Source organism: Cupressus sempervirens, chromosome 5, assembly GCF_028749045.1.
Source record: "Cupressus sempervirens isolate cs-2001-9-10 chromosome 5, ASM2874904v1, whole genome shotgun sequence".
Taxonomy (NCBI): Eukaryota; Viridiplantae; Streptophyta; class Pinopsida; order Cupressales; family Cupressaceae; genus Cupressus; species Cupressus sempervirens.
Window position 1 is genome coordinate 773,801,850 of NC_143122.1, and position 21,467 is coordinate 773,823,316.

Here is a 21,467-nt window from a genome sequence, read left to right on the forward strand (position 1 = left end):
TTTTTTGTAGAGGTGGTACAATCATCATTAAATTTTGGGAAGTTCTCCCTTGATGCTCTTGGAAAATCATTGTTAGCTTTAAGGCAAGAAGATCAATAGCATTTCTCCATGGTTGTGCCGTAACTGTAGGTAAAATGATTTGATTTGTGTGAAAAGTAATAGAGAGTGGAAGTACTACACCGATCAACAACAAAGCATCAAAAGTAGAAGGAATGGAAGCCCTAGCAATAGGAGGAGTAGAAGATTAACTTCTATGTGTTCTATTTGGATGAACAATTGAATACAATAGAGTATCTTGAAGTTGTTTGGTTACAGATTCCCTTGCACATGTTCTTCCTCTTCTGCAGAGGTCTTCTAGGATAGGAAAGTTAGACTTCTTGAGCTCTTTGTACATTGGGTCAATATTTCCTTTCTCCTTGGCACTCATGGTAAATTTGGAATCCAAAGTGTACCAAATGTTCAAAAAATGGTGTTTGAAATGATCTTACTAGTCTTCAACTTTAGATTTGCTTCTTTCCTTCAACAGGTTGAGGCTATAAAACTAGTATCAAGTTCTTATGGCAAACACCTAGCTACCACAAGTCCTTTCTTGTAAGTTCTCAAATATATGAAATTAGAATGCAAATTAATATCAAGGAAAATTCTTCAGAGCTTTCATCTGAATATCCCTAGTAGAGTTGCCAAAAACTATTGGTTGACAATTTGTTCTCCTTTTATATTTTATAATCTTGACTCTTTGATACCTAATGTTTGGAGAGACAAGAGGATGCTTACCAAAAACTGGGTTAGTGTACATGTATTCTATCACTGGTCTCTGAATTGACTAGGTACAGCTCCCTATGATTGTAATGACTATGTTTTTGTGAGATTAGAAGTCTTGACATTATAAGATCTTAACTTGAGAGTAGTAAAGGATAACCAAATTGTTTGTAGGCACAAACAATTTAGGCAAAATAGATTTGGACAACCTATCACATCCAATGGAATGACTACAATAGACTATCTTGATATTCTTGACTCTTACTTCTATTCTAAATGTAGTATTAATAATCTAAATTCAAAGAGAGATGGAAAAAGAGATGCACATGAGGGAAAATGGAATTTCTTTAACTACTAGACTTGAATGAAATGGAATTCAGCAAGTTACCAATAAATTCATACACATCTATCCTCGAATTCCCAATGAAACTATCTAACATGATATGAAATGAACAAGAGAGGAAGCAAGATCATATATGAAGAAAATAAATGGAATCACTCCTACTGCAAATTTCAAAATAAAATGGAATCCACCTGATTATCACAAGATCACATATAATTGTCCTTCAACTCTTAATGCAAAAACTAATCTAAAAAAATGGGCCACAAAACATGACAAGCAAATAGGGTAAACAAAATTACAAACCAATTCACCATCAAGTTTGTTGACCTTTGTATTGTCAAATGAGGTTACATTTATAGTTTTTTGTTATCCTTTCTTAATTCTGGTAGAGAAACAAACACATAATAGAAAAGGAAATGACAATAAAATATAAAATTATCCAATCTGCATTATAATATGAGCATGTGGTATTCCTTTTACTGGTGATTCTAAACCCATGATATTTCTAAAAACACCCGATGATTGTTTGTCTTCATGAAATTCTGTGAAATCCTGTAAAGATCTTCATTCTTTCATATTCTACAGTTTGGCGCCATATCTGCGTATTTCATATTCCAATAGTCACTACATCTTTGAAGTCTGGTTGTTGATGTTAAATTAACAATTATGATTAAAATAGTATTACCTTCCTTCATAACTTCATTTGTAGGTCCCCTCTTATACACATGTCTTTCCACCATTTTGTCTCCATGATTAATTTCCTTGCAAATTTACATAGCAAGATAGCGACAAACATAGATCTTCTTCTAATCTGACCGTGGTATTAAAATAATGTTAAGTCTCTTTATTTCATGGCGTAGGTCCACTTTTCCAAATAGGTACATCATGGTAGACAGATGGCAGTAATTCATTGCTTGGGGAGTTTGATAATGGTAGAATGTAATGGGCCCATCGAGATGCGTACCTTCACATTGCTTTGTCACATAGATTATCAAATGGACATTTTTTATGATGACATAATGACCTTCGTAGATCTTCTTTGATTTGACGGTGACAAAAAGGTCTTAACACTTTGTTTTATTTTGCACATTTTGTCCATTTTCCAACTATATGCATCGTGGGAAATAGTTGGCACTTTTTCATTGCTTGGAGCATTTGACGTTGACCTTCCTTGCTTCATGCCACCTTGTTTCTAGATTCTGACTATGATTTGTGAAAAGTGATGGCATATAGGACATGTGTCATTCTATCATTATGTCGTTACAAATAATGATTGAAAAACTTTTAATAGTGACATTACGATGATTGTGGATCTTATAAGATTTGACGGCTTGAAAGCATTCAACTTTTGTATAATATTTGAATGGGACCTGATCTGATAGATAAGCATTTGGACTTTCAACTGATCAATAGCATGCATTCTATGTTCAACTGACTTTTCAACTTTGCAATGTATACACGCAGATTAAATATTAATGATTGATTTCATTTCAAAAAGGGTCATACTACCTTTGACTTGGTTCCTTCGCCATTTCTACATTTTTGAGTGTTCACTCTATATTGAATTCAACTGATCTTACTTCTGACTTGTTCTCATGATCTGCATATCAATCTTTAGCCTCACCCTTCAATGTTCTCTACTGCATTTTCTCTGTATATGTATATGTCTGTGATCTCTTTAAATGTATACTTCTTTTCGGTATAAACCTTTAACAATAAAGTTAGAAACTCTCAGATATTTAGAAATACTTTCATGAAGAGCTACTTCACAACTTGAATCTTTTTCTTCAACATGGTTAGCAACAAGAAAATATGAATTAGCAGAATATCAAGACCTTCTTCTCATCGGGATAATGCATAATAAACCATCCAAGCCCTAATCACCTAGCTTTGGAGTGATGCATTGCTCTTATGTTTCCTGCATTAGGTTAACTCAAAGGAATGATGAGAAGGAAAACCATCCTATAGGCAATCTAAACTCAAACTTAGCACTTTGACACTTGACTTGACTCAAAACCCTAGAGCAAAAGATATGAATTGAAACTTGGGAAACATAAGTCAATGTCGTATATAAAATTGTTAATGAAAATTTAATATATTTGATGCCTGGCAATTACATAAATTGTATTGCTAAGACTGTGTAAAACTGGACTATATATATATAAATATATAATATTTAATATTTCAAAATCATGTTATAAAAAATTAAGATACCTCCGGTGCACCCTATTATAACCATATTCACATATAAAGGATCGTATGACCTACAAGAAAGGTGGTATTTAAAGGGATCTTGTGTGGCATATTTTGGACAATCTTGGATAGGAGACATTATTATGGATAAGTTGAAATAAACTGGACAAGTAGCTGAAGCATATGGAGACAATTCGATGAAATTAAATATTCAGTGCCTAAGTTGACTTCCCACCACGTTCTCACTGTCATCTGGATGAGCTTCTCCCTTTAGCACTGGATACAATTTCTGAGAGTGCAATTTCAGAACTGAGTGTTTGTTTAGATTTATATAAACTATAATGTTTAATTCAGCCTTGGAATTCAATCCCTCTAATGGAACTTCAAAACAGTTTTCAGTTCCTGTTGTTCAGGAATTGGCATCTCAGGATCTTCAAAGCCTTCCTGAAAGGTTTATTAGATCAGAGGAAGAGTGCCCAAAAGCCTTTCCTCTTCATAATTTGAGCATTCCCGTAATTGATATGGGCATGTTTTTGGGAGAATCAGATCTCTACAGGAAAAAGGAATTAAACAAGCTTGGCATGGCATGTCAGGAATGGGGATTTTTTCAGGTGGGCATTATCAAAATTGATTATTAATTATGTTTTAGACTAACAATTGTAATGGAATTCGATTCGTACTATATTTATCTTCCTAATGTGCTTGCTTAGCTAAGATGGTCTATATGACTATGGCAGGCTGTGAATCATAGAATTCCTGTGTCTTTGATAGAAAAAAAGAAGGGAACTTTTAGGGAATTCATTCAACTGCACCTGCAAGAAAAACTCAAATAAAAAATACAAGAGTTTGAAGGCTATGGTTAGGCCTTTGTAATCTCCGATGACCAAGTACTGGATTGGGTGGATATGATGTCCTTGACAACTCTACCTCCAGAGAATAGAAACATGGATTTTTGGCCAACAAAGCCAGTGGATTTTAGGTACCAAACATTTGTTGATCCAGTTCATCATTAGATCGTAACATTTAGTTTATGTATGAAAAAGGGTAATTTACCTAGTTACTAGCTATGCACAATATACTTTTATAGGTTGCTCTACACATTGAAGAGAGAACTCAAGTACTCATACAATATAAGAGATTATGGTCACTTTGCTACCCCACTTTTCATAAATCTGATTCTAATACCAGTAGAAGGATTGCTAGATTAAATCTCAAGACTATCTAGTGGTTAAGGATCTTATTTTCCAGCCAATAACTTTCTCTTTTTTATATCAAAACATTTTCCTTTATCTCAATCTATCTACGAAAATACTTACTAAGACTAAAAGGGCCTCCACCATCGGACTGTTAGAGATGATACAATAGATGAAGTTAAGATTGTGTTCCAACTAATTTCAGCAGAATATATACTTTTTAGTTTTTAATCTTTAGTTTTTAATTCCTCATTGAAATATACTTTTGAAAGGCATATTGCCTAGTACAATGCATAAAGGATGAAGTCAAAATTGAGTTTTAAGTTATTTTGATAGACCAGATATCTTTGATCCTTATAGAAGATACCAGGCTCCTCCTCTCCGACAGAATAATAACAATAAAAATTTGTGAATATATAAATCCAAAAACAATTTGAAATAGCATTAGTTTCATGCTCAACTTGCCCACTCCATTGGAATAATGAAAGTTAAACTCGGACAATGTTGGTCATTTTATTGATGCCATTAAAAGATTTTGTTTCCTCTTCTGCTGTACTAGGTCTTGATGGCTGTGGGCACGAAATTCATATCTACTTCTTCTTCTTCAATTATTTTAAGTCGGCCCATTTCAAAATAATTGCTTGGTAAAGTAGCCCTGTTCTTATCTATCTGATTTTTATCATTTTCATTTTCGATCTGATTACTGCAGAGAAACTATGGATCGATATTCTCTGGAAACTCAAAAGCTTGGCAATACAATTATTTGCCTCTTATCAGAAAATGTGCGGTTAAAACCAGACTCCTTCATTAACATGTTTGGCAAAATGAGACAGAAAGTGCGATTAAATTACTACCCGCCTTGCCCAAAACCAGATCTGGTTTTAGGCATAAGCCCTCATTCAGATGCAACAGGTTTGACAGTGTTATTGCAAGATGATAAAACAGTAGGGCTACAGATCTGCAAGGATGGTGAATGGGTTCCTATTCAACCCATCCCTGGTGCCCTGGTTATCAATATTGGGGACATGCTTGAGGTAATTCAGATGAATTTCAAGAGTCTTTCGGCAAAAACAATCTGTATGAATTATCAAACTCTGTTAACTTGTTTCACAGAATGTTTCTACGGGTTTTAGATTTAAGTTGTGAATGATTATCTGGATTTAAGGGTTCCTGTATAAAGCAAAAAATCTCCCCATTTCATTTTTTACGACTACCTAGATTTAATAATTGGAAAACATGTTTTAAGACACCAATTGATATCAAATGTAAGTTTGGTTTTTGTGTTTTTCTTTAGGTAATAAGCAATGGAATATACAAGAGCATTGAGCACAGAGCGGTCACAAACATGGACAGAGATCGGATCTCCATTGCCATGTTTTTGGGTCCAAGCATGGAAACAGAAGTGGGTCCTGCTCCTGAGCTTACAGATGAGTTGCATCCATGTCAATACAGAAGATTCATTCAAGCAGACTACATACGTCATATCTTTTCTGGAAAACTCGAAGGGAGGAAGAATATTGAATTTGCCAAAATCAGTTCATAACTTTTTGAAATCAATGTTGGCGTGCGTTAACTGATCAAGACAGAGAGTGGCCACAAAAAAGAGCTAGTATTTGATGTTTATCTAGCTTTCATATACATATATTGTAGAAATTCTGATGTTTCTAATATAATGACTTAATTTTTACAGCCCCAGCATAACTGTAATGTCCCATCTTGTTTAGCTGTAAATAATTAAATAAAGACACTAGCCTAACTCTCTCCCCTCATAGGCTAATTATTTATTAATAAAGGACAAATGTGATATTTTAAATAATTGGCAAAAAAGTTATAGTGCTGAAGTGAATTCACTAAGTCTTAAAAGTAGGTCCCATGATGTAATGAAGATAGTTATGCTAAGCGTTTTGTTCTTGGTGATTTTTAAAGATTGGAAAATAAAAACATTCTTATGATTTGCTTTGGGCAGCAAGTTAGATGATTTGTGATGTGTTCACTGCTTTTCCAGCCTGAGTGAATTATTTCCCCCTATAAGGCCACTGACTTGGGTGAGAGAAGGATTCATTCATGCAAGATTGTTATTCAATTCATCTTATAAGCTCTCTATACTTTGAAGAGGTCAAGCAAGACAACAACCTTGTTACCAACAGACTTTGGACGTAACCCCATGCCTGCAATCTGTTATCAGTATGCTCTAGACGTAGGGCAGGTCTGAAATCAGCAATCTCTTCTATTCTGGATGTAGTCATTCTGAATTTCCAAAACAACTACTTCTCTTAATAATTAGACCAAGGGAGTCATTCGACATATTACATCTGGGACTAACTCCAATTGGTTTGAAGATTCTGAACATCTGTCAATCTACTCAAGAAGCAACTCTCTAGATACGCCAAGAATCTGCGATTTCCAGGGTCTAGAAAAGAATATTTCAGTGATATCAGAGCTATAAACCCTGCCAGCCTGTGGGGTTTGTAGTTGTAGCGGTTTTGTGTATCCCAAAGGGTTTGAATCACACATATATAACCCAAGAAGTAGGTCAGGGCAACAAGAAGAGGCTGAAATCAACGCAATGTAAGCAGAGATGGGTGAAAGAAGAGATGGAAGCCTGCCAAGAGAGCAAGATAATCAACTTAACGAATTCCTGACAGTTCTTACCCAGCACCAGAAGTAGCATCAATAACTAAAGATGCAAACTACATTAGCAAATGATGCAACAATTCCAGGAGTGCACCAAATGAGATTTCCAATAGTCAACACAACAGAAGTGAAGCCAAGCATGGTAACCAAGAAAGGACAGCCTCTAAGAGAACAATGAATACAATGTCTGATCGACCATTGCATTCCAAATTATTACCTCATCCAGTTGAAATAGAACTAATCCCTGATGTCGACATAAAAGAGATCCACATCACATATAAGATTATGATTTCTCGAAATGAATACATGCAACTTCCAGCTGATGTAAGGTAACCAATAAATTCAAATCAATTCATGAACGAGCATAAGGACAAAGTTAGCAATCATCTGCAAAGGCAAGACAGAAGGCGTAGAGGGCAAGCTAGACAAGGCTTCCAACCAGTTGAATAGAAAGATGCCTTGAACAAATATTTTATACGAACTTTCAATGGAACCGAAGGAATATTAGCAAGGTTGTGGGTTCATAAATTAGACACTTTTTTGGCACTCAGTATTGGCTGAATAGCAATTTGTAGTTAGAATAATATATCAGTTTTTTTTTTTCTCTGCAGTAAAACAGAGCCTTCCTTGTTTTGAATATTATCATTTTTTTTTATTGTGTTACTGCTGTTGTTTGAATCCTACATTTGGTATCAGAGCTGAAGGTGTTTGGAAGACAACAGCATGGCTCACAATTTGCAAATCCCAAAGTTTGATGGAGTTGATTACCAATATTGGTCAATCAAGATGAAGACTTTTTTGATTGGGAAAGATTTTTGGGAGATCGTTGAATCTGGATATGAAGAGCCTGCAGATTGGAATACTCTCCAACCTAATGATAGGACATTGAAGAAAGAAGCTAAGAAGAAGAATGCAATGGCATTGTTTCACATTTAGATGGCTCTTGATAAGAGCTTGTTTCCTTGAATTGCTGATACACAGACAGCAAAAGAGGCCTGGAAGACTCTAAAAGATGCTTACCATGGCAATGATCAGATCAAGGTTGTGAAACTACAAACCTTGAAAAGAGAATATGAGAACTTGAAGATGAAGGAGACAGAGAGTGTGGGAGATTTCTGTGTGAGAGTGAAAATATTATCATTTTTTTTTATTGTGTTACTATTGTTGTTTGAATCCTACATTTGGTATCAGAGCTGAAGGTGTTTGGAAGACAGTAGCATGGCTCACAATTTGCAAATCCCAGAGTTTGATGGAGTTGATTACCAATATTGGTCAATCAAGATGAAGACTTTTTTGATTGGGAAAGATTTTTGGGAGATCGTTGAATCTGGATATGAAGAGCCTGCAGATTGGAATACTCTCCAACCTAATGATAGGACATTGAAGAAAGAAGCTGAGAAGAAGAATGCAATGGCATTGTTTCACATTCAGATGGCTCTTGATAAGAGCTTGTTTCCTCGAATTTCTGATGCACAGACAGCGAAAGAGGCCTAGAAGACTCTAAAAGATGCTTACCATGGCAATGATCAGATCAAGGTTGTGAAGCTACAAACCTTGAAAAGAGAATATGAGAACTTGAAGATGAAGGAGACAGAGAGTGTGGGAGATGGAATATTGTAGTAATTGCCATAGAAGAAAGCAAAAATTTAGCTACCATGGAGTATGATGAATTGGTTGGATCTCTTATATCACATGAGGATAGAATAAGGGACACATCTATCAGTGTTAATGAGAAGGCTTTTGCTTCCCAATTGCAAATTTCAAAGAACGATGGTGCTAGCAACAGTAGTAACAACAACAAATGCTCGGGAAGGGGCCAAAATCAGAATTTTTCAAGAGGATCTAGAGGAAGAGGAGGTGCTCAAGGAGGCAGAGGTAGAGGCAGATTTGATAAAAGGAACATCCAATGCTATCATTGCAATAATTATGGACATTTTGAGAGAGAGTGTAGACTGAAATCAGGTAACAATAGTGCAAATTATGCCCAACAAGATGAGGATCCTTCCTCGGATAATTTATTTTTGTGTTATGGGAAAGGTGAAAGTACTGTGAATGATGTTTGGTATTTGGATTCTGGATGCTCTAACCATATGTCTGGCAATAGAGAAATATTTTCAAAGCTTGATGATAGTTACAGATCCAATATTACCCTTGGTAATAACAATACTGTGGATGTTGCGGCCAAAGGAGCCATGGATGTTCAGACAAAGGAAGGTATGAAAAGTGTTCAAGATATTTATTATACTCCCAAGTTAAAGCATAATTTATTGAGTGTTGGGCAGCTATGTGAGAAGAATTATAGAGTGGTATTTGAGAACATGCACTGTACTATCTATGATAAGAATCAAAAAAATAAAGTGATTATAGTTGTTCCTATGACAAAGAATAGGATGTTTCCTTTGAAGTTTGGTCAAAATGATAATCAGCTTGTCAATATGGCTTATGAGGATAAAAGTTGGTTGTGGCATCTCAGGTATGGCCATTTAAATTTCAATAGTTTGAAGAATCTAACATCAAATGCATTAGTTCTTGGATTGCCTAAGGTTGAAGAGCATAAACAGATTTGTGAAGGGTGTGCAAAAGGGAAACATTCAAGGGAATCATTTCCAAAAGGCAATGCATGGCGGGCCCAATACCCACTTCAACTTATTCATTCAGATATTTGTGGTCCAATGCAAACACAAAGTTTGGGTAAGTCATCATATTTCATTACCTTTATTGATGATTACTCATGCATGTGTTGGGTATATTTTTTGAAGACTAAAGATGAAGCCTTTGATACATTCAAGAAGTTTAAAGCTCGTGTAGAGAATGAGAAAGGGAACACAATAAGATGTTTGAGAACAGATCGAGGAGGAGAATTTTGCTCAAACAATTTTTAGAATTTTTGTGAGATGAATGGCATCAAAAGACAACTCACAACTGCATACACACCCCAACAGAATGGAGTGGCTGAAAGGAAGAATCGTATAGTGGTAGAAATGGCAAGGAGCATGTTACAAACCAAGGGTTTGAACAATTCTTATTGGGCTGATTTAGTTGCTACATCCATATATATTCTCAACAGGAGTCCGACAAGTGCCCTCCACAAGATGACTCCATATGAAGCATGGTATGAGAAAAAGCCTAATGTAAATCATTTTAAATTTTTTGGTTGTTTGGCTTATGTTCACATCCCTAATCAGAATAGGCAAAAGCTAGATGCTAAAAGTGAATCATGTATTTTTGTGGGCTATAGTGGGGAAAACAAAGCTTATAGATTATTCAATCCTATTACTAATAAGATTGTTGTTTCAAGAGATGTGATTTTTGATGAAGGGGGAGTTTATGGTCATCAAAAACAATATGTTGGAAACCCAAAATCAGTTTTGGATGATGATGATATCGCTAATAATGATAATGAGCAGCTAGCTAATGGTTCTATTTTAAGATCACCAAGCCCACCAAAAAACCCCTCACCAATACCAAGAGCAAGTCCATCCTCTAGTCCTCCAAGGAAGGTATGAAGATTGAGTGATATTTATGAGAGGTGTCAAAACCAAGCACATGAAGAAGATCCAATAGGTGAGACAGTAAATTTTGCATTACTTGCTAAAGCTAATTTTGAGCCATCATGCTTTGAAGATGCATGTGCTAATGAGGTTTGGATGCAAGCAATGAATGAAGAGATGGATTCCATTGATAGGAATGAAACATGGGAGCTTGTAGATCTTCCACATAAGAAGAAGAAGATTGGCACAAAATGGGTCTATAAGACCAAGTATAATAGTGATGGGAGTGTTGAAAGACACAAGGCAAGATTGGTTGCTAAAGGTTTCACTCAAAGGTATGACATTGATTATGAAGAAACTTTTGCACCAGTAGCAAGACAAGAAACTATTAGGATGCTAATCTCTCTTGCAGCTCAAAAAAAATGGAGTATTCATCACATGGATGTGAAAAGTGCTTTCTTGAATGGGTACTTAGAAGAAGAGGTATATGTGGGACAGCCACAAGGTTTTGAGATTCAAGGCAAAGAAGATTATGTCTACAAGTTGAAGAAGGCTTTGTATGGCCTCAAGCAAGCACGACGTGCATGGTATGCAAGAATTGATGGATATTTTCAGCAGAATGGCTTTCAAAGAAGTAAGAGTGAACCTACCCTTTACTACAAACAAGAAGGTAATGATATTCTCATTGTGAGTTTGTATGTTGATGATTTGTTATATATGGGTAGTAGTTCAAAGATGAAAGATGAATTTAAAGTTGCTATGATGAATGAGTTTGAGATGAAAGATTTAGGTCTCATGAAGTACTTTCTTGGCATGGAGGTTTATCAAGGTAAAGATGAAATTTTTATTTGTCAAGAAAAGTATGCAAAAGACATGTTGAAAAAATTTGATATGGCTGATTGTAAACCTCTTTCCACTCCAATTGCTCATGGAGTTACATTATGTAGAGATGATGGTGCTAAAATTGTTGATGAGACATTATACAGAAGCATTGTGGGGAGTTTGATGTTTTTAACTCACACAAGGCCTGATATTGCTTATTCAGTTTCATTGGTTTCAAGGTATATGACAAATCCATCAGAGGAACATATGAAGGCAGCCAAGAGAATTTTGAGGTATGTGAAAAGCACGGTAGATTTTGGCATTCACTATTCTTCTAATAAGTTTGAGCTTGTTGACTTTAGTGATTCAAATTGGGGAGGTTGTTTGGATGACTGAAAATCTACATCTGGTAATTGTTTTTCTTTGGGTTCCGGTTTAATTACATGGAGTTCAAAGAAGCAAAGTATGGTTGCTCTCTCTTCTACAGAAGCGGAATATGTTGCGATCACTTCAACTGGCACACAAGCTTTATGGATTAGAAAGCTTCTTGAAGAAATTGGAGAGATACAGGTTCAGCCTACTGTGATTTTTTGTGACAACATAAGTACCATTAAATTGGCCAAGAATCCAGTTCATCACAGCAAGACCAAACACTTTGATCTTAAACAACATTTTATTAGAGATTTGGTACAAAATAAAGCGGTTGAGTTGAAGTACATCAGCACAAACGAGCAAATTGCAGACATCTTCACAAAGGCAGTTACAAAAGATCAGTTTTTGGTACTCAGAGATCAGATTGTGAGTCCTCTCAGCATCAAGGGGGAGTATGAAGATTGATGATGAGATCTTCACTTCAAACTCCAGCTCCACTGCTCCATTTCCACCATTCTATAAATAATTTTTAGAATACTTCAGTTTAGGAGTAGTTTAAACAAGAAGCATGCTATACATATGGCATGCATTAGATGATAATTTTGGATGCATTTTTGTCTAGTCTTAGTTACTTCTTCTCCCATCCTTAATCAAAGGCATGGAATAATGCTAAAACTACTGTCAGAACTCCTGATCTATATTTTGATCTGTGTTAGGGATTAGTTTTAACAATTTTTATTTGAATAAATGTATTGGCTGAATAGCAATTTGTAGTTGGAATAATATATCAGTTTTTTTTTTCTCTGCAGTAAAACATAGCCTTCCTTGTTTTGAATATTATCATTTTTTTTATTGTGTTACTATTGTTGTTTGAATCCTACACTCAGGCTTATAGAAGAGAAGGCAATACAATTTTCTATCATGCAACTAGAAGTCTAGCATATGATTGATGGAAGTGGAACCATGGATTAGTTTCCCACGATCATGCAATGATACACTCGTATTCAATATTTGTTAAGAGGTTGGTTACTTACTTTAACTGAAAAGGTATAGAAGTCAATTACAAGAAATTGGCCCAACTTAAGCACGTAAGACATGTGGAGACTTAAATAAATAGGTTTCAAAAATATTCTTAATAGTTCTTGATATGCCATAGAAAAGAGTCACAGTTCTAGAAGGATTGAGTGATAGACTGAAAGGATTGGTCAAGGCACATAGGCCTAATACATTGGATGATGTCATTAGGTTAACTCTTGATCTTGAAGTCACACCTTCTGAGGCACACAAGAAGAACTTCAGGAATCAAAAATCAGATGATGCATCAGACGTGAAGGCTCCTAATCAGCCCAGAGTCACATCTCCTATGTTAGGAAAATTCAAAAGAATCATGAGTTAAGAAGAAGGAATCTTTGTTTTCATTGCAAAGAACCTTGGAGACATAGTTGTCTTGGTAAGGGTAAGGCATATCTTATTGAGGTGAATTCTGATGTGGGCAACGTTGAGGATAGTGAGCATGATGACGAGGTGAAAGGTGCCCTTGCATCCCTATCTAGTGGTTCCAAAAATCATCTTTGTTGAAGGACGAGAAGTTATGTGTATAGTGGAGAGCAATGCTACACAACTTTATTGATGAGAACTTTGTAGTCAAGGAAGGACAACAAGTGGAGAACTTTCCTGTATTCAGCGTTATGTTGGTGGATGAATCCAAAATTATTTGCACAAGGAAAATACAAAGGGTGGGCATTAGATAATTATACATTTGATGCTGAGAACTATGTGGAGTGCTTTGGTTGAATTGAAGTAGTATCAAAAGTACCATGGTTGAAGTCCTTTGGAAGACACATTTAAGATTTCAACAACATGGAGCTTGAGTTTTCTCGTGGAGGTAAACAAATTGTACTGAAGGCTACAAAAAAAAATGACAACTCAAAAGTTGTGGCAACCAAGTGAGTACAATATCACCTTTATGACGAAATTATCCTTGAGAGACATGGAGATAAATCAGACCATTCCAAGTATGACAGCAGTAACTTATCTCCTTATTCTCATGATATGGCATCTTTAGTACATGATGATGCATTGCTTAGCATTAGGATTTAATAGAGGTTAACATTCAAACAATCCATTGGCAGCAAAAGAATTGCACCTCCATTTGATGTCCAATTTTATGGATATTAATATGAGATCATGTATGGCGATTGTTCTTAATGGAGAAGGGTCAGTAAATGTTGTTATTGGCTTGCAGCTGGGTAATGATACTTGGGATGATGGTTTGTTTTTAACTTTTTACAGACAGTAGATGTTTGGTCAGAATTGGGTAACTTGATGAGTTACTACTTTTTCACCCTGTACGATGGGCTTCATATTATGGTGCAACATTGAAACACTCTCACTGATGTAGACGTTGTTGCATGAAAAGTTTTCTCATTTGTAACTTTCTTCAGTTAAAACTATGATCTTTAGTTATGAGGCTGTAAACTATAGCCCAAAAGGATTTTTGAAGTTCACATCATATCATGGGAGCATTAGCTATGGTTCCCAATGAGGCTTCTAACGTTCAATACAATGACATTTATTCTTGGCAAGCAATTAGATATTATAGTGTTACAAGTTAGAGTTGTACTATGCCAAATCAATTGTCATGACTCCAATCCTCAAAAAACTTCAAAAGTTTGTAGAGGTCAAGGCAATTATCACAGCTAGGACATCCAGTTTGGTACATCCAGATAATTAAATTATTCCTAACATTTAACTATGCATTTTCAATTGATATCTGTATGTACATATATATGCATATACATAAATGATATCTTAGCTTAATTTAAAATATAAATGATAAATTTAAGTATTAAATTTTGAGTATACTACGATTAAGTTGTACCATTATTGTACTTACCATCAAGATTCAAATTCCACCCATTGTCACTTTTACTAAAAATTAACCACTCTAAATAAATATTTATAAAAAACAATAATAAATATATAATATAATACATACAGTAATAAACAAAATATTTTTACCTGCAAATATTAGGTTAAATCTGTATTATTTTCTTTTGATATTTAATTTTAAAAACAGTATCATAAGAAATATAGAATGTTTTTACTATTTCAATTAGAATAAAGGAAAGAAAGAAACAATGTCGTATCATATTGATAAATAAGATGGTAGGTATAACCTACATGAAAATGAATATTCACAGAAATGATAATAATAATCAACAAAGAGATTTTATAATGTTTTAGAGGAAATGTAGGACCAATGTACATGAAAGTTTAATATTATTTTACCATCAAGAAACTTAAATACATTATAATGAACATCTAGTTTTGAATATGGACAATTCTACAGTGTCGTTGACTTCCCAGAATGTTCTCAATCTAATAAAGGCGAGTTTCTACCCACACCACTGTATACAATTTCTAAGAGTGCAGTGTCAGAACTCAAGAATGTTCAGCCTTGGTATTTAATCCATCTGATGGAGCTTCAGAATTCAAAGTGAGAGGTTAGAACTCGTAAGGTGGTTTGTTTAGATTGAAAAACCATCATGTTTAATTCAGCTACGGTATTTGATCCCTCTGATGGTACTTCAAAAAGATTTTCAATTCCTGTTGTTCAGGAATTGGCATCTCAGAACCTTCACAGCCTCCCCCAAAGGTATATCAGATCAGAGAAAGAGCGCCCAAATGCCATTCCACCTCATCAATTGGACATTCCCATTATTGATATGGGCATGTTTTTGGGACAATCAGATCTCTACAGGCAAAAGGAATTAGAAAAGCTTGGCATGGCATGTCAAGAATGGGGATTTTTTCAAGTGGGTACCTTCAAAATTGACTATAAATTATGTTGTAGAATAGGGATCAGGTTCCATATTGTTTTTACTCTTCTAACTTGCATGCTTAGCTAATATGATATGTATATCTCTATTACAGGCTGTGAATCATGGAATTCCTCTTTCCCTGACAGACAGAATGAAGAGAATTGTAAGGGATTTCATTCAACTGCCCCTGCAAGAAAAACTCAAATACAAAATACAAGAGTTTGAAGGCTATGGCCAGGCTTTTATAATCTCTGATGAACAAGTACTAGACTGGGCGGATATGATGTCCTTGACTACTCTGCCCCCAGAGGATAGAAAAATGGACTTCTGGCCAACAAAGCCGGCGGATTTTAGGTACCCAAATCTTTGTTAATTCATATTGATAAAAATATTATGTAAAATCGATTTTTGCCTCCTCCCCTGTCCTAGGTCGCTGATGGCTGTAGGTATGAAAAGCACATCTACGTCATTAAGTTTTTACATTCCATTTCAAAACTAATTGCTTGGTGTATTAGCCCTGTTCCTGTCCATCTGATTTTCATCATTTCCATTTTTGATCAAATCATGCTGCCCGTTTGTTGCAGAGAAACTGTGGAAGAATATGCTCTTCGAATTCAAAGACTTGGCAATGAAATTATTTGCCTTTTATCTGAAAATCTTGGACTAAAACCAGACTATTTTCTAAACATGTGCGGAAAAATGAGACAGAGAATGAGATTGAATTACTACCCATCCTGCCCAAAACCGGATCTGGTTTTAGGCATAAGCCCTCATTCAGATGGATCTTCTTTGACTATTTTGTTGCAGGATGATGAGATAGTGGGGCTACAGATTTGTAAAGATGGTGAATGGACTTCTGTTCAACCCATCCCCGGTGCTCTGGTTATTAACATTGGTGACATGCTTGAGGTAATGAAGATGAATTTTAAGAGTCATTAGGAACAACAATTTGTACCAACTATCAATCTTGGTCAACTTGATTCAAAGAATGCTTCTATGAGTGTGTAATTATGGGATTTAATCAAAATTGTGAATTATTGGCTTGATTTAAGATTTCATGTATAAAACAAAAAAGCTATTCAATTCATTCTTGATCACCATACGTGGGAATAATGTATATGCCGCCGGATTGATATCAAATGTAATTTTTGCTTTTGTATTTTGAATTAGGTAATTAGCAATGGAATATACAAGAGCGTTGAGCACAGGGCAGTCACAAACCTGGACAGAGATCGGATCTCTATTGCGATGTTCTATGGTCCAGGTAGGGAAACAGAAGTGGGTCCTGCTGCTGAACTCGTAGATGAGAAGCATCCCTGTAAATATAGAAGATTTATTCAAGCAGAGTATATACAGCACGCGTTTTCTGGAAAGCTCGATGGAAAGAAGAATCTTGAATTTGCCAAAATCAAGTCTTAATTTGCCCCAACAACAACACCTACAATTGAGAATTCATGTATTGCTATTGCTCTTGCTCTTGCTCTGTGTAAGGTTAGCTGCATTGCTGCTTTCACTTTCTGTTTGGCACAGGACATGAAGAAAAAAACACCGTCAGGCATGAGTGGAAGACAGGGAGTTCTAGGTTTTCCTCCTTGTATTTTACTTTAATCTATTCTTTTCAGAAGCTCTATTGTTTATGAATATCCTACCACTTTCTTCCATTTCTGGTGATTATAATTATTTAGTTATTGAAAGTTTTCTGTTAGCTACAGCGAGTAAATTTTCTTCTGCTATGGCGTGGGTCGATTTGGATAGGTTTTGATTTTAGAATTACTAATTGCTGTTTTATCTTTTGCGTCACTTTCTACAATTGAAGTTAGGGATCGCGTTTTATTGTTATTATTTAATATTGTTATCAGATTCATTGGTTTGTGACTCAAGTCGTAGCATATGCCTGGCTGGGTCTGGGTTGAATTTTTTTGTTGTTGTTTAGAGTGCTAATTTCCATTTAAATTTTATTTGCTGTAACCTGTTCGTCAGCATATTAGAAAAAGATGTCGATCAATTTTTTAAAATTCATTGTATTGCAATGATTTGTTTCTGGATTTGATTGTATTAAGATTTTTACCATTAAGTTTTGCATCTCTTGCTCTTCATCTTGATGATGGATCATGTAGTGTGATGTGATCCAAAACGTTGATGGTAAAAATCTTAACACAATTGAATACAGAAACGAATCAGTGCAATATCTATATTATGTTAAGTTATGGGTAAAATAAAATTACTATTGAGAATAGAATAAAAGAAAAGTTGTACAAATACGAGATTTAAAATGATAGCAAAATCTAATTAGTCCTAGCTGGAAATATCATATTTCTCCATTTGATTGTTGTATTTCAGTCCAGCCTCAAATTTTGAAATGAAGAGTTTGGCAACATTATTTAGAAGCAGGAAACATTTACCTTACTGTGCTGTCAATTTAGGGATTGGTGTTTTATATTACTGTAACATTTTATAGCTTTCTCACAAGTCTTCTTAGCATCATTTGAAGTGGCTGAGAGGGTTTATGTTTTTAGATGTTCAACAGTGCTAATGATCATCTTCTTATAGCACTGCTTCTAGGAGTTTTCTTAATTTTGGATTGAATATCATTTTGTTTTCGAATGTATGCCCTCTATAAGATAGACTATATTCATGTGGCAGTACATTCATTGTAGTTCGGAATCTAACTACAAATGTTTCTGGCATCTGTTCCCTTTGATATCCAAATGGATTTTCAAAAGAGAAGAGCTAATAAGTATTTGAACACATCACTTTGCATGTTCCATGTTTGATTTTTTTTCTTCCATGCACACAAATCTCGAGATGATTCCAAATGCTTTTTTTTTACAGCCATGGTAAGAAAAGACGGTTTGAAAGGGTTGAATGTAAGGAGTTGTTCTTTGGACAAGGTGGATTACTCACATCCTTTTTAGTTGTTGTTAATATCAGAGGATGATCACTTTAACATAGATAGAAATAGGAAAAGAAATGAAGTGACTGATTAGGAAGAGATCAAAGTCATGATGTGGCCTCTAGCACAATTCCACGTTGTCTTCTTCAATATGATATTGCCTAGATTAGGCTATGCAAATTTTTAAGTCACTACCGTCTTCAATCTACATAAAAAGAATTTCGCCTCAAATCTTCCATCACTCTAAAAGAAATCTTAAAAACATTAAAAACTCCCAAAAATAATCCTGAAAACTATTCCCAGAATACACTAATTATGATGCCCAAAGAAAAATTGAGTTAGAACTTATCATTGTCCTAATTTAAGAAGCCGTTTTAATTGAATTTCTTAGATTGAATTCTTGAATACTTTTCCTTAAAAAAATTCAATTAAAACAGGTTATTCCTATTTCACTTTTTAATAAATCTAGTTTGATGAGTTGTTGGGTCCACAGCTTATAAAGGAACATTGCCTTGTCATTATTCTATAGTCCAGAGCATTGGAACTATGGGAGTCCAAATCAGATATGTGATGTTTGCTTTGCTAGATCATTGTGGGTAGTCTGCCTATGAATGGATTGACCTTGTATCAAATGCTTCTTGGATCATATCATGCAGGTGACTGGATCAGATCATGCAGTTTGTCTGACGAAGACTTTCCTGTAGATCGACAACTTGGATTTGCATAGTTTAGTTCACTGTCAAATAGATGAGCTCATATGGGTAGTAAGATTGCGGATTGGACCATATAATATCTACATGGAGCAGATAGAGAGTTATTTTGGATCTCGAACCAAGTCAGGGGTTTGGCGAGTTCTAATAGATTGAAATGTTAATAGGATGAATTTGCCAATTGTGGTTTTGAAATTTGCTCAATGAATATTGGGAAATGTGAGAACTATAATGATCTAGTCGCAATGTTGGTTGGTAGAGGAGATCGTTGTTGACATTTACTCAGTAATGCTAGAGTAGAGAATGAGGAATGTTGGGTGCAATGCTCATTTGTAATTGTTCCCGATGAAAAATGAACCTTGTGGCATGAGGAACATGGGCATTGTAACTAGGCTAGTGATTTAGTATGCACTATGATTGGAACTTGGAAGAATGCCAAATTGGATTGGGCATTGTAACTCTCCCTAGCTAACACAGAAATTAGTAGTTGTTAAGAAGATTTATTTCAATTTCAATTTTAATTCTTACGACCAAACACAAAAAATGTATCTTCTGACTCACCCTTTTTCTAGGCCAATCAAATAGGTCCAAGTGATATTGTAGAAATTATTTTAAGAATGTGTGAATTCCAAAAGTGAACTTATTCTATCATAGTTGATTGTCGCATTTATTAGTTCTTGCGAGTGAACGAGCCCTAAGGGTTGACATCATTCTTCTCAATGGAATTCTTGGACTAGAAGCAAAAGATAAAGTTGCAATGGATTAGGCTTCTAGACCTAATCTAAATAAATGTTTCAGATCTTCTTAGAAATATGACTATATATTGGATGATATTTTCTCATGGTAGCCCCAAAAAAAAAATCATCTCATCTGAATCCTTCTCATATACTTCCAAGTTTCTTTTCAACAAAGTTTCTAAGAAAAAAATACAATTAATATTGAGAGAATTATAGGAATATATTTGTCAGTATATTTATCTTTTTGAAGATTTGGCTCTGCAAAACTAATGCTAAAAATATTTCTTTCATTTAAATCATATGATTAATTATAGGTTCTAAGATGCCTTGTGCACATGCAATTCATGAAATTGGGGGAGGTTTATAAATACAAGATTATTTCAATGAAGCAAACCAATAGAATAGGTTAGGCCCTCTATTCTATATACACCTAAGTGTTACGAAGAAAAGAAAATAACAGTGTTGAAACCAAACATATTAAGTGCAAAATAGGGAAATGCACCTATATATATCATAGTAATCTATAAAAAAATATTGATATTTTATACATAACAGATATCAAGCACAATAAAATCAAAATAAGAAATCAAAAGTTCAATCATAAATAATAACAATGATGAAGAGATTTCAGGAATGCTTGGATCCATATCAGATACTTAAAACTTGTTTGTTGCAAGTTTGTTGCAATAAATGTTATGTACATGTCATAAAATAGCATTTCAGGAAATCAAAACAAGTCTACGATTGAAAAAGCTAACATGACTTTTTAAAATAATTTTTTTATCTATCTATAAGTAACATGCTCTTAAATATAATTTCTTATAGATTGACGTGCTATAACAATACTCAATTTACGATGTAATCAAGAGGTTGGTTTGATTACTTGCATCTTTTCTTTCTCTACTTCATAATATTTACATGTTCAATTCCCTCTTTGATCCCATGAATGCTCGCTAACTGTGATCGACGCCACCATTGTTGCACAACACCCAAATTGACTCATTTACTGCAATTATTATTAATTAATTAAAGTGTTATATTCATTGCATGTTATTTTTTAATTAATTAACAATTAAGTGGGTTTAGTTTTTATGTTGTGTAAATGTTGCTATCTAGAACCACTACTCCTCTTTCTTTGTTGTGGACCCTACTTGGTGTTGATCAATGGACCACTAGAGATTTTATGTGTATTGCTCTCGAATGAAGCGATGCATTTTTGCATTCTTTATCCAACGTTGGTGTCTGTGTCGTTTGGTTTCAAATTATAATTTCAAGTTGATTGTGATTTTGTTAGGCTGATAGAGACAATTCAGGACCGGAATGTAAAGAAAAACCATTCCCTTCAACCACACTTTCTTGACTCGCAATGCACATTCAGATTGTGTGCAATGACAATAATTAGAAAGTGTTTCATGATTTCCTTGACATTGTAATTAGGACCAATGCTTTGCTTTCCTCTAATGCGAGAAGAAACATAGAATGCAATTTCTTCTCTG

The 21,467-nt window shown here is 34.8% G+C and overlaps 1 protein-coding gene and 1 pseudogene across 1 annotated transcript; both read left to right on the plus strand.

The window, feature by feature from the left end:
* The first annotated feature begins 3,630 nt into the window (after window positions 1-3,630).
* LOC149558220 (protein LATERAL BRANCHING OXIDOREDUCTASE 1-like) lies at window positions 3,631-6,031 on the plus strand (annotated as a pseudogene).
* Window positions 6,032-15,220: 9,189 nt separating this feature from the next.
* LOC149558221 (protein LATERAL BRANCHING OXIDOREDUCTASE 1-like) lies at window positions 15,221-17,336 on the plus strand. Its single transcript, XM_089832545.1, has 4 exons — window positions 15,221-15,625; window positions 15,744-15,985; window positions 16,216-16,540; window positions 16,802-17,336. The coding sequence occupies exons 1-4, from the start codon at window positions 15,356-15,358 to the stop codon at window positions 17,048-17,050; spliced, it is 1,086 nt and encodes a 361-aa protein (XP_089688671.1). The 5' UTR covers window positions 15,221-15,355; the 3' UTR covers window positions 17,051-17,336.
* Window positions 17,337-21,467: the final 4,131 nt, after the last annotated feature.